Source organism: Lissotriton vulgaris, chromosome 9, assembly GCF_964263255.1.
Source record: "Lissotriton vulgaris chromosome 9, aLisVul1.2, whole genome shotgun sequence".
In the NCBI taxonomy this organism is placed as follows: Eukaryota; Metazoa; Chordata; class Amphibia; order Caudata; family Salamandridae; genus Lissotriton; species Lissotriton vulgaris.
The window spans coordinates 650,260,123-650,272,355 of NC_141697.1; the positions used below are offsets into that span (position 1 = coordinate 650,260,123).

Sequence of the window (12,233 nt, forward strand, 5' to 3'; positions counted from 1 at the left end):
TTAGAATTGAAAGTGTTTCGATTCTGAACATTTAAGACTGAATTAAAATTGTTAAGGTGTGTGGTAGTGGTAGGGGTCTTCGCAGTGTCTCAATCACTCCCTTCTCTTTACCCCACTTTCCTCTGCAGTTTCTCTGGGACACATATGCCTCTTTTCACCCAGCATCTTTCTTAAATCCTCTATCTACCTATCTCACACCTTATTTCTTTAGCACCCTCTTTTCATTCTCTACTGCACGTATTTCCTTGCATCTCCTACAGTTCACCGCCCCTCTACACGCACAGTTAACCCACTCATCTGTAAGCACTGCATTTTCTTTTACTTTCACCCTGTCTATATTTTGACAGCTCTGTACCCCCTTCACACACTCTGGCATAGAATCAAAATTACAATTGACACACATGACCAATGCTCTGTGCGATCTGCAGAGAGGCCAAGAATTGGATGAGCATGTATTCTGATCTCATTTATGATCCACTGATGAGATGAACATATTACCTTCTGCCATAACTTCAGCTGTTTCAATTGTAGCCTATTACGAACACTAACAATCTCAGCTTAAACACACAACTAGAGTAGACAGAGTACATGGTATGCACTATTCAAGAGTAATGTGAAACGCGAGAAAAACACAGAAACCAAAACATCCTGGAAAAAGTAAACACTCTTAGGGAATGAAAGTCTAAGGAAAACATGTGAAAGGGAAACTGGAATTACATGACATAGATTACCTTAATGATTTTTTGTTATTGCTCAAATCGATCAGTGTTTTTGCTTGTAAGTTTAATGTCATGAACATAGGGCCTAATAGGGGTCTGTTTCAATTACAGTTTGTAAATACTACTGTGTCTGAGATCTGGAGTGGCCCGGCGCACCTGAAGCCCAGCAGCAACGGCAATGGACCAGCCCACTTCAGCCATTGGCTAACTTCAGTGCGAGTAATGGCATTTTGCCCTTGTACAAGGAGCACCTCAGCACACAAAACAGTTCCCTTCAGTGCTAGAGAAAACGATGGCAATGTGTGCTTTTTGAGGCTCAAAAATATTTACCTTTTTTGCCATTTTTTTATATTGTCAAGGGCCTGGCTGCTCCCCAACAATAACGTTATGCAAATAAGCAGACGAAGTAACTCAAGCATTGACAAAACCAAAGAGCTGACAGCCTAAGCTACTATTGCCTTTGCTAATAATGCATGTACTCTTCAGCTGCATCAGCCCTTCCCCCTCCCCTCCTTCTGCCTTCTTCCTATCTTTTTTTACTTGTTTTATCCTCCAGACCTTCTTGTTATGCTCACCTAACCGCATTTGTTTTTCAATTTTCTTTCCGGACCATAGTTTCCTCCTTTTTGCCATTTTTTATTGTAAAAGGCACCCTATTTATTGCACATGCAGTGTTTCTACTCCCTTCAACTCTCTATGGCCAACCTACAACCCTGTATCTATAAGCTCCACCTTTTCGTTGCTAGCGTGCCCTCATATCTGGACTTGGAGGTAAATGACCATCATATGTCCATATTAAAATGACCTCCATGTGTTGTATAATCCCTCTTTATTACCATATCATCTAGTTCCGCTGGAGGTTATCCCTAGACATGCTGCCCCTGTACTGCCATGCATAGGAATGCTCTGCTTCTACCTACATTTCCTGTTGAGACCCTGGGGCAGAAAGAGGTGTCCAGGTTCTGTAGTGTAGTTCCTATAGTACCATCATGCAGGACCTGCGCTTTTGGATAACATACACTGTGTGTCGGGTGATAGACTGAATCTGTGCACCCCCACCGCGTATGTTAGCTTTGTTTTGCATTAGCTAGCTCACAGTGCCATTAGAATCTCCTTTTATCAGAGAGATTAGTCTTTGCCAATCTCAGAACACAACAAACCCTGATTCCTCAGACTCGTGGAAACAATATACTACTTTTCACCAAGTCACTCGTGCGTGCTCATTTTCTCTCAGAGGGGTACACGGAAGAAACAGTAGAGTGTGTTTACAATAAGAACTTATTGTACCGTTGTTCTTCTCGTGTAAAACATATGCGCTGCTACAACTGTTACACAGTAGCAGAAATATAGGATCAGCAGAACAGCTAATAAAAAGGAATAGTACAGTTCTACCATTTTACAATTGTCATGAACAGATACATGACTATAAAATGCATTTATAAAAGATAGTGCATACTCCTACATTGCCTGCCTAGATGTACCTAAGTGTACCTAGCATGTGAGTAGGTGCGAAAGAGCCTCAGCCTAAGAGCCAAGACTCCCACTTGTATTTAGTCGAACCCCATTACCTGAAATAGTGAGGGTGTGAGACTTCATCCTGGATTAAATTGGACACCCGACAAGGGATAGTCAGGCCACTGTCAGCTGGAGAGATTGCATGTCGGAGCCTCAGCGTCTCTGGTCAGTGTGTCGGCATGAAGTCTCGGTCCCTCCTCCTTACTGATAGCAAGAGGTGCAGTATTTATACAGTCCATGTGTGTGTGATAGCTATTGTTTAGTATGAGGATGACATTGGGGATTAAAACTTGGGCGTGGATAGGAGAGGTGAAGTATACCCCCAGTCATAAATTATTCATATGTGCAAAGGATGACGTCTTAGCAATATCAATTGGGAAGAACCCTCCCTAAGCATGGAAGTAGGTGAAAGGTTTAGTCCGTTAAAGGCGTCAGTCCTTGTAAGGTGTTCTGTCCCTATAAGGCAGTATGTCCTTATTAGAAGTTATGACCTTATAAGGCTCGTTCATTTGAAATGATGGGGAGATGATGAAGGGAAGGTGTGCGATGTTCCCTGGACCTATATTAGAGAAATATAACAGTTCCTGCCTGTGGACCTTGTTGAAGGGCCTTAGTGTTCCACCCTCTTTATGTGTCATTGCACCCCTTGCTACAGGAACCGCAACACATCTCCAACATGACATCTCTCTCTTTCTTATGGGAAGGCACCACAACTGATCCACCCACAAATGCTTGAGGAAAAAACCCTCTGTGGCTTTCCTATACGGGCGATATTGCAAAGATGGAGTTGGTTGAAGTATTCAAGCTACTATTGTAACTGGGGTTGTTGTAACGTTAAAGGCCTTGTGTGGGTCCAGCTTATGTATTGTTTCAGGTTGTGTAATGGGTGATTAGGTTAATCCATCAGACTGGGGTACAATGTTGTCTGGCTTAGAGAAACTCCTGGGATCCAATGTCTTTTTAGGGGGTTGTCCAGAGGGAGGTTTCCTTGACTTTGGTATGACTAGTGATTCTATTGATCCAAGAAATTGTGGTGGAACGCTCTCTTAGACTGATGTATGTTCAGGTGTTTTTCTCTGTACTCTGTGTTGTTACAAAAAAAGGAGACGTGTTGGGTCTTCATTTCCTATGTGTCCTTGTTGTTGTTGTAATGGGGATAGATGTATTGGATCTTAGTTTCATATGTAGTTACAAAATACAAAGGCCACTCAACAGGTCAAATGTGAGCATCTCATTAGTATCCTATTTATGGGTACAATGGTTGAAAAAGGACTTTTTGGGGTACATTCCCATTTTGAAAGGCCAAAGTAATTACCCAGAGATCTGTTAATGTGATAGAACACAATAAAGGTTAATTTCCAAATAAGAGAATTGTATTCAGAGTAATGACACAATTACAAAGTTTTGACCTTGAGGAATTACTTGGAAGGTCATCATCAGGACTACAAGAGTTAAGTGCACAGGGACATTTTAAAAATGGCGTAAAACACAATATTTAGAGAGGATCTACGTGCCACTGGTAGTATATGAATATAAAGCACAGATCAGGATGTATTGCATTATTAGGGGTGTCTGGAGATCACCTTTAACTACACTGTAGAAATATTAACAGTTTTTCCCAAAACTGTGAGCAAAGAAGATGCAATAAGTGCACATTTGTGAGTGAACGAACACGCGTCACACAAGGAGTGAGCACATAAGAGCAAGACCTAAGAAGTACAATGTCTGCGGAAGCTGAAAAAAAATACTAAAGCAAGAAAGAAAAGAAGAAAACACTGGATGTCCCACCAGTGTCTACAATCATCAGTCAGCCTGCACAAAGAATTGAACTGATCTCCAGGGAAGCATCCAGGTTATCCCCGAGGGGTCTACGACTGTAAAGGCGGTCTGTGAGAAATGGGCTGTCTTAATGGATTAATCATGCATTAAAGAATCTGCGGGTGCAACGGAGTCAGTCAACAGCTAGCGGATAACCTGCCTTTAGAGATGTAAAGATCTCAAGAAGAAGGCTTTAGGCTACTGCTTCGAGTAAGATAGTCTCACGGCAAAAGAGACAGACTTTCAGCTGTGTCCTCACCTATATCTGATGTAGGGCCAGATGTACGACCTGCCAAATAGCGACTCACAAATTGCATCGCTTTTGGGACTCGCAATTTGTGACTCACTATTTGGCATGTACAACAGTGTCTTGGACACTCTTTGCGATTCCCAATGGGGTCACCAAATGCGAGGCTCATGAATAATAATGAACCACTTGCATTTTGCGACCCCATTTGGAATGGCTGGCCCTCCCAGGGATGGTGGCCTTGCTGGGCTCAGCAGACCACCAGGTCTGGGACTGCTTTTAAATAAAGCAGCTTTTTTTTTTAAAATGCAGCCTGAGATGCATTTAAAAAAAGAAACGTTTTCGTTAAATTGTTTAAGGGCAGGCAGTGGTCCCTGGGACCACTGCCTGCCTGTAAAAAATAATTGTGCATGTATTTGCAAAGGGAAAGGGGTCCCCTGGAGACCTCTTCTTATTTGTGAATGCATTACCACATACTTGAAGTAGGTGGTAATCTGCGAGTGTTTTGCGACTGCAATAGCGGTCGCAAAATATTAGTACATGGCTATGGAGTTGCTATTTGGAAGGGAACGCCCCTTCCAAATACAGAGTTACAAAACAGTATTTTGCGACTCACAATTTATTTGCAACTCGCAAAATGCTGGTTGAACATGAGCCCATGGTTTTTAGCGTGTGCAAACGGGTCTAAGACCCATTTGCGCATGCCAAAAACTGTCGTACATTTGGCCCGTAGTGCATAGGGCTACAAGGAAAAGCTGCCTAGAAGGGAACAGCTGCAGGAAAAGAGTTTTCTTTCATTCTCCATTCATAAGACAGTATTATTCAAGTATTATAGTTTTTTCCGAATCCTTCTCTTATCTTTGCCTAATATAGATTTGTGCCCATGATGGACGGCAACATTAATTTTTGGAGACTGGGCCTTATTTTTTCTCATCAGACTTTGATCCTGAACAAGGGAGAGAAAGGCAGGAAAGGAAGGTTCTAGGACAGGAATGTCCCCTGCATGGTACACAGATGTGTTCTCCTACCTTGGCACGGGTGCCTAGAATCCCGAATTTTGATTTGGCTCTAGCATCACACTAATCGAACATGCGCACAGAGGCCTGGGCCTGTTGCCGACTTTCTAAGGTCCTGAACCTGTTCAGTGATATGGAAAACACACCAAGTGTGCCCTTATTGTGGGCAGCGGACTACCGACCCTATCCTGGTATAGTGTATAAAGTGGTGGTTTTATCATGCCATGTTTTGGAAGGATCGATAGAATGACCAGAACATACATGTATAGACAGGGCTCTATGTCTATGACAGAGCCTGCATACTGAAGCCAGTGGGATGCATTTTGGATGTCCCTGGCATACCAAAAGATGGAGGGCGAAGAATGATCTCTCAGACAGTTGAAGTGCATGGTCTGCATTCCTATGGCTAGAGGTAGGAGATTTGGACACTGAAGTGAAGAGGATGGAGACATGGTTACCTTTAGAAAATCAGTGAGACCTTTCATTAGAAGGAGCTGCTGGTTAGTTCTTCCTAGACACTGGTATTTAGTAACTGGTATGTCTGAAGTGTGGGTCTAGTTTCTGTTGTTCAAGATGAGGAAGTTTCTCTGTAGGGTCTTTCCTTTTATTTGTCCCAGTTGCAGTACTGCTTCAGTTGGGCTGATGATATTCAGGCTCAGAAACCTCACACTTCATTGTGCTTGTGTTTTAGGTGCTCCTATCTGAGACTGCCTATTGCTATCTGCAGTGAAAATCATCAATCTAAACAAAGAATGTGCCTGGAGAGGACACTTTAATGGAGAACCACCCCAAACTGGTTCTGCAATTTCAGGCAGTAGATCAACATCCTTGTTCTGGAAAATGTTTATAAAAAGTGGGACCAAACTGCCCCACTTAGTTCAAGTGTCAAGTCCTGCCTGCTCAGGGAAGCGAGTGATCTGCAGAGTATTTGAAGGACTACTGTGCAACCAGAGCTGGTGTCTGCCTGAAAGGCACATTCGCAGAAGCAAGTGGATATCACCTGATGTCCGCACTTTCTGCTAGAGCAGCTGAGGACCTGCCTGAAGTGCCTATAAGCCTACCTCTCTGCTGAGGGAGAGAAACAGTCTGCCTGGCCTTAGAGGAGAGACTGGCCAGGAAAGAACCCCAGCATGTCCTAGTGTCTGAGGGACAACCAGCGAGAACAGTCTGTGAGAGTGATCGAGGAGCGAACCAAGCTGCAGAGGGCCTCTTTGTTTTCTCACAATTGATTCCAGGCGAGAACGCCTGCAAGTTCCTGTGTCTTGGGGCCTGGAAGAGGCTGCATCTGCTGTGATCATCGCAATGGCCTGATTGGAGTTGCAACTGTTTTCAGTCCTCTTGGAGATGCCTCTACCTTGAACATTATTTTGGACCAATTGGGGCTGCAACTGCCATCAATCCAGTTGCATTTGCTCTGATCATCATTGTGGCCTGAGCAAGGCGCACTTTTTACCAGCCTGATCGTAGCAGCAACCAGTGGCAGCCACCACATACAAAAGGTGCTAGGGCAGGGATGGGGGGCACGCGGGAAGGGCAGCGCAGTAAAGGAGTTTAATAATAATTTAAAAAAAGGAAAAACCTTACATTAAGTTGCGGGCCATGTCCCGTATCGCACCTGGTGTTTTCTCTTCCTTGCCCCAGCAGGCACTGGGGCTGCATCAGACTACCTGTCCAATCCCCACCCTGCAGAGTGGCGCGGGGATTGGCCTGAGAGGGCTGGAAAGATGCTCCACTCAGGTCAGGGAGTCTGTGGGGTTTCTCCAGCTCTTGCTGTTCAATGTAGCCAGGTTAGAGAAACCCAAGTGCGCATGTGTGTTTTTGTCAGCCTAAGACAGCCGGCCAAACACATATGCGCACTTAGAGAGTGCTCATAGCACTCCTCCTACCCCCTTCCATGCCCTGGCCCCACCCCTCCCTGCACACGCTTGCTGAGCCCGCTGCTTAAAAATAAAAAAATACTGAAATATTGTTTTATTTTTTAGCTGCTGGCTCTCAGCCAGTGGAACGACGCGTCTCCGCAATTGCAGAGGAGCCACCCTTGGCTGCAACTGCCTGTGTCAGCTCTAGTCCGCAATCCATATGCAACCCAAGAGACCCATAGCAGCTGGGAGAATACACCTGAGCCAGGCTCACTGTGTCACAGGTCTAAGCCAGAGGGGCAGGTAAATTGAGACACGAATTGTGCCAATCAGCTCATCACAGCCCCTACCTAGAGGAGTGCAGAGGAGCACACTAACCCACTCTGAAGAAGAGAGGAAAATATTGTTGACTAACGGCTAAACGGACAGGGTGTAAGAACTGAGAAAACCATGAACTGAGCGTGCATTTGATTTATGGGGGAAACTTAAGACTGCACATGACTCTGATTCATGGTTTTTCTACTTGAGGGCGACCAAACTAAGAGGGGTCACTAAGGTCGGACTAGCACGGGAAACGTGGTGGATGTAGTACCACAAGGGAGGATCGTACGATTCGTACCCAGGATCACTATGCTGTATACTAAGTTATTGTGTCGACTGGACAGAATATCAAGTTTTTTGTATAGAATGAACAGAATATCGAATTGCAAAAATATAGTGGTGCAGAATATCGAAATTCAGGTAACAAATATCGATTTTCATAATATCAAAGTTAGTAATATCGACAGTCATAATATAGTTGTTAAAAAGATCGTTTTTTTATAGTGTTTTAAGTGTTAGTATATGTGTTAAAAGTATGTATTATTTTTGTAATGTATGTTTTAAATTTTTTTAAGTAATTCATTTTATGTTATTTAATTTTTGCGTAATTTAATTCCGTAGCGGGTTGTGGGTTTATAGGGGAATAAGGTGGGAAGTAATTTAATTATAGTAAATTAAATATTATTTTTTAGGAATGATTAATTATTTTTTATTTAATTTTGCGTTTTAGTTCTGTAGCGGGTTGTGGGTTTATAGGGGAATAGGGTGGGAAGTAATTTATTTGTTATTAAGTAATTATTTATTTTTATGTATTGCTATTGTTAATTAATTATTAATTGGTAATTATTTTTTAATAATTGGTAATTAATTTGTATTAATTGATAATTATATTAATTGCATTAAGTTATTATTCAAAGCGGGTTGTGGGTTTATAGGGGAATAGGGTGGGAAGTAAATTAATTGTAATTAAGTAATTATTGAAATTATTTTTGTGTATTGATAATTAATTTACTATTAATATATTAATTGGTAATTTTTTTATCACTTATTAATTTTTTGTATTGAAATCTAATTGGTTGTTAATTAACTATTAATAGGTAATTAATGTTTAATAAATAATGTTTATTGGTATTGATATTTGATTCATTATTAAATATTTTGTAATTGGTAATTCATTTTAATAATTTTTTTATTGGTATTTATAATTAATTCATTTTTATTTAAATATTAAATCATTACTTTCCCTACCACTATCTGGAGTAGGAATAGTAATTTTTACCCCTACGCTATCCAACACTTTCCCTACTGTTGCACTCACTGGAATGGGAATAGTAATTTTTACCCTCCCACTATCCAACGCTTTCCCTACTGTTGCACTCACTAGAGTGGGAAAAGTAATTTTTGCCCTCCTGCTAGCCAAAGCTTTCCCTACTGTTGCAATCACTGGAGTGGGAATAGTAATTTTTACCCCTACGCTATCCAACGCTTTCACTACTGTGGCACTCTCTAGAGTGGCAATAGTAATTTTTACCCCTACGCTATCCAACACTTTCGCTACAGTTGCACTTTCTGGTGTGGGAATAGTAATTTTTACCCCTACGCTATCTAACACTTTCTCTACTGTTGCACTCTCTGGAGTGGGAATAGTAATGTTTACCCCTATGCCATCCAACACTTTCCCTACTGTTGCACTCACTTTAGTGGGAATAGTAATGTTTACCCTCCCACTATCCAACGCTTTCCCTACTGTTACACTCACTGGATTGGGAATAGTAATTTGTACCCTCCCGCTATCCAATGCTTTCCCTACTGTTGCACTCACTGGAATAGGAATAATAATTTTTACTCTTCCGCTATCCAATGCTTTCCCTACTGTTGCACTCACTGGATTGGGAATAGTAATTTTTACCCTTCCGCTATCCAACGCTTTCCCTACTGTTGCACTCACTGGAGTGGGAATAGTACATTTTACCCTCCCGCTATTGTACGCTAAAAATATTGAATATTTTTATTAATATTAAGTTATTATAAATATGTATAAAAAATGCATGTTTATTTTTTTTTTTACTTACATTCATTATTTATTTATTTTAAGGTCATTTATGTATTTTTAAGTATGTTTTAGTTAATTATATTTATTATTTCATTAATTTTACATTACTTTTAAGACATTTAAAACATTCAATATTTTAACAAACTAAATTATTTACAACTATGTTTTGGATTCAATATTTTTTTGTACTTACCTGTTTGTAGATAGGAATTCGATATTCTGGCATTCTATATTTTTTCCTCGATATTTTGCTCCTCGATATTCTGTCAGTGAGCCCACTACTTTGAGAGTTAAGTGTAGATGGGGACGCATTTTGTCCTATTTGTAGAGTCATAGCAGGACAGGCACCATGGCAACCATGTCAAATAATCCCACATTGAAGTAAAGCACTGATGTCACCAAGCAAGTGACCCAAACCCTCCATAGAACAGATTAATTGTCTCTTCCAGCCATCCATCCATCCATCCATCCATCCACCCATCCATCCATCCAACCATCCACCCCTCCATTTATCCACCCACCCACTCTGTCATCCATCCATCCAGTGCCATTCACCTATCAATCCATCAATTCTGCCATCCATTCATCCACTCTGCCATCCATCCATTCTACCATCCATCCACTCTGCCATTCATCCATCAATCCACCCACTATGTCGTCCATCCATTCATCCACTCGTCCATCCATTAATCTACCCTGCCATACATCCATCCATTCTGCTATACATGCCCTCTGCCCTCCCATCCACTCATCCATCAGTCCTTTATCCATCCATCCATTCTACCATCGATCCACTCTGCCATTCCTCCATCAACTCTGCTATTCAACCATCCATTCATCCACTCTTCCATTCATCCACTGTGCCATGCAGCAATCTATTCTGCCATCCAATCAGCCATTCTGCCCTCCACCTATTCGCTCGTCCACGTATCCATCCGTCCATCCATTCTTCATCCATCCAGTATGCCCTCCATCTTCTCTACCTTCCATCCACTCTGCCATTCATCCATCAATCCATCCACTCTGCTATCCAATCGTCCACCCATTCACTTTGCCACCCCTCTATTTGTTCTGCCATCCAGCCATCCAGTGGGGTTGTGTTCACGATGCACCTGCTGTGGCACCCCCAATGGGCTCTGACAGAAGGAGAAAGAGAAAGATAGGAAAACAGTGACATAGTAAGACTGGAGCAGTGGAAACCAATCTGCAAGAGTAAGATGAAGAGATGGGATGGTTGTAGTGAAACCAATAACTATTAGGTAGAAGCAAGACTAGTCACTCTTGGAATTTGGCAACTCTGGCATTTGACAGGGCTGTAGATGGGCTCCTAAAAATATTTTGTTACATATTAAACAATGATATGTGTGCAACATTGAATCGGTAGGGAGTTTCCAAGCATGTGCTCTTTCAATGCTGGTCCCCAATATTTTCCCTTCCTCGTTGCACTTACCACTTTCCTGTCCAGTGGAGCCCCAGAGCCTTGGAGCCTGGCGTCCATAGTAGCCGGTGATGCTAAGGATCCGCACCTCTACGGCAGAGAGTTCGTCCAGGGGACTGTTGACGTCGACGAACGAGCGGCAGGTGCGCAGCGCCGCCTTGACGTGGTCCTCCTGGCCCAGACGGCTGCAGAGCTGGCAGCTGATGTCGGAAACCCTGCGGGGACTGAAGTCCGAGAACCGGCGCACAGCGTCCCTGGTAAGCAAAAATAAAGCAATGCAGTCTCAAAGTCATACAGGCCAACATTTTAGAAGAGGAAAAAGAGAGGTTCTACAAAAAATAATCGGGAGTATGTGTTTTCCCCATGGCCTTCCATCGAAGCAGAGGCAGTTTCATGAGGGAGACAGGCAAAAGTAAGCCCATTCTGGGCTTCAAAAACCGAGAGTCTCCCACCTGAATCGGGTCTATTTGTCTGCCAAGGTTTCAGATTGCTATGTGTGACATTTTCAGAATTTCAGAGTAATCATAAGTGACATTTCAACAACTATGAGTGATACTTTCTCGTGGGCAAAATCACGCAATGAAGAAGAGGGAAACATATAAATATTAGAAATTACACCCATTTCAGCAACGAGAAACTCTAAGATCTTGAAACTGCTGCAAAGCAACTGATCTTTGCAAAATACATTGAAACCCTCTGCGCTACTTTTTGGTGTGTCAAAACTACTACCAGACAAGTAACTCTCCAGCAGGAGCTTTTACACCCATAAGTTATGTCTAAGCACAGCTCCCTCCCTCAGCTCTGCAGGTGCAGCTGAGCCACAAGTAACTAAAGGATCTCTGTGGTAAAAGCAGCATTAACCTGCTGAGCTATCTAACAAAATACAGTTCGGTGATGTCAAAGTACACCTTCTTTGTTGCAAGCATGTTAACCGTCTGCACAGGCAGGAGCATTTCGTTCTGCACCTGCAGTGGTTATAGAAAGATCAGACCTGGCCAGATGTATTCTGAAACCAGTTCTGCTCAGTGAAGGTACACTGTGTCATTCCATAAAGATAATGCAATGGGCCTCAATTTTCAATTTCAATTTCAATTTTATTGATATATGATATGGAACTCAATTGAGATCCACATAAAACATGACATAGAAAGCACCAAATACAAATACATAAAATCCATAAGATACGCTCTATTGAATCAGAAATGAAATGAAGGGTTCATGTCCATTAATACAAATCTAAGAAACAT

At 42.2% G+C, this 12,233-nt stretch overlaps 1 protein-coding gene across 1 annotated transcript in view; it reads right to left on the bottom strand.

Moving 5' to 3' along the window:
- The window catches only part of LOC147692040 (solute carrier family 35 member F3-like), a 155,866-nt gene that overhangs the window by 106,810 nt on the left and 36,823 nt on the right, over positions 1-12,233 (bottom strand). The window contains exon 2 of the mRNA XM_086936723.1: positions 10,999-11,240. Within this exon, the coding sequence (XP_086792849.1) occupies positions 10,999-11,240 (242 nt within the window). The remainder of the gene's footprint in view (positions 1-10,998; positions 11,241-12,233) is intronic.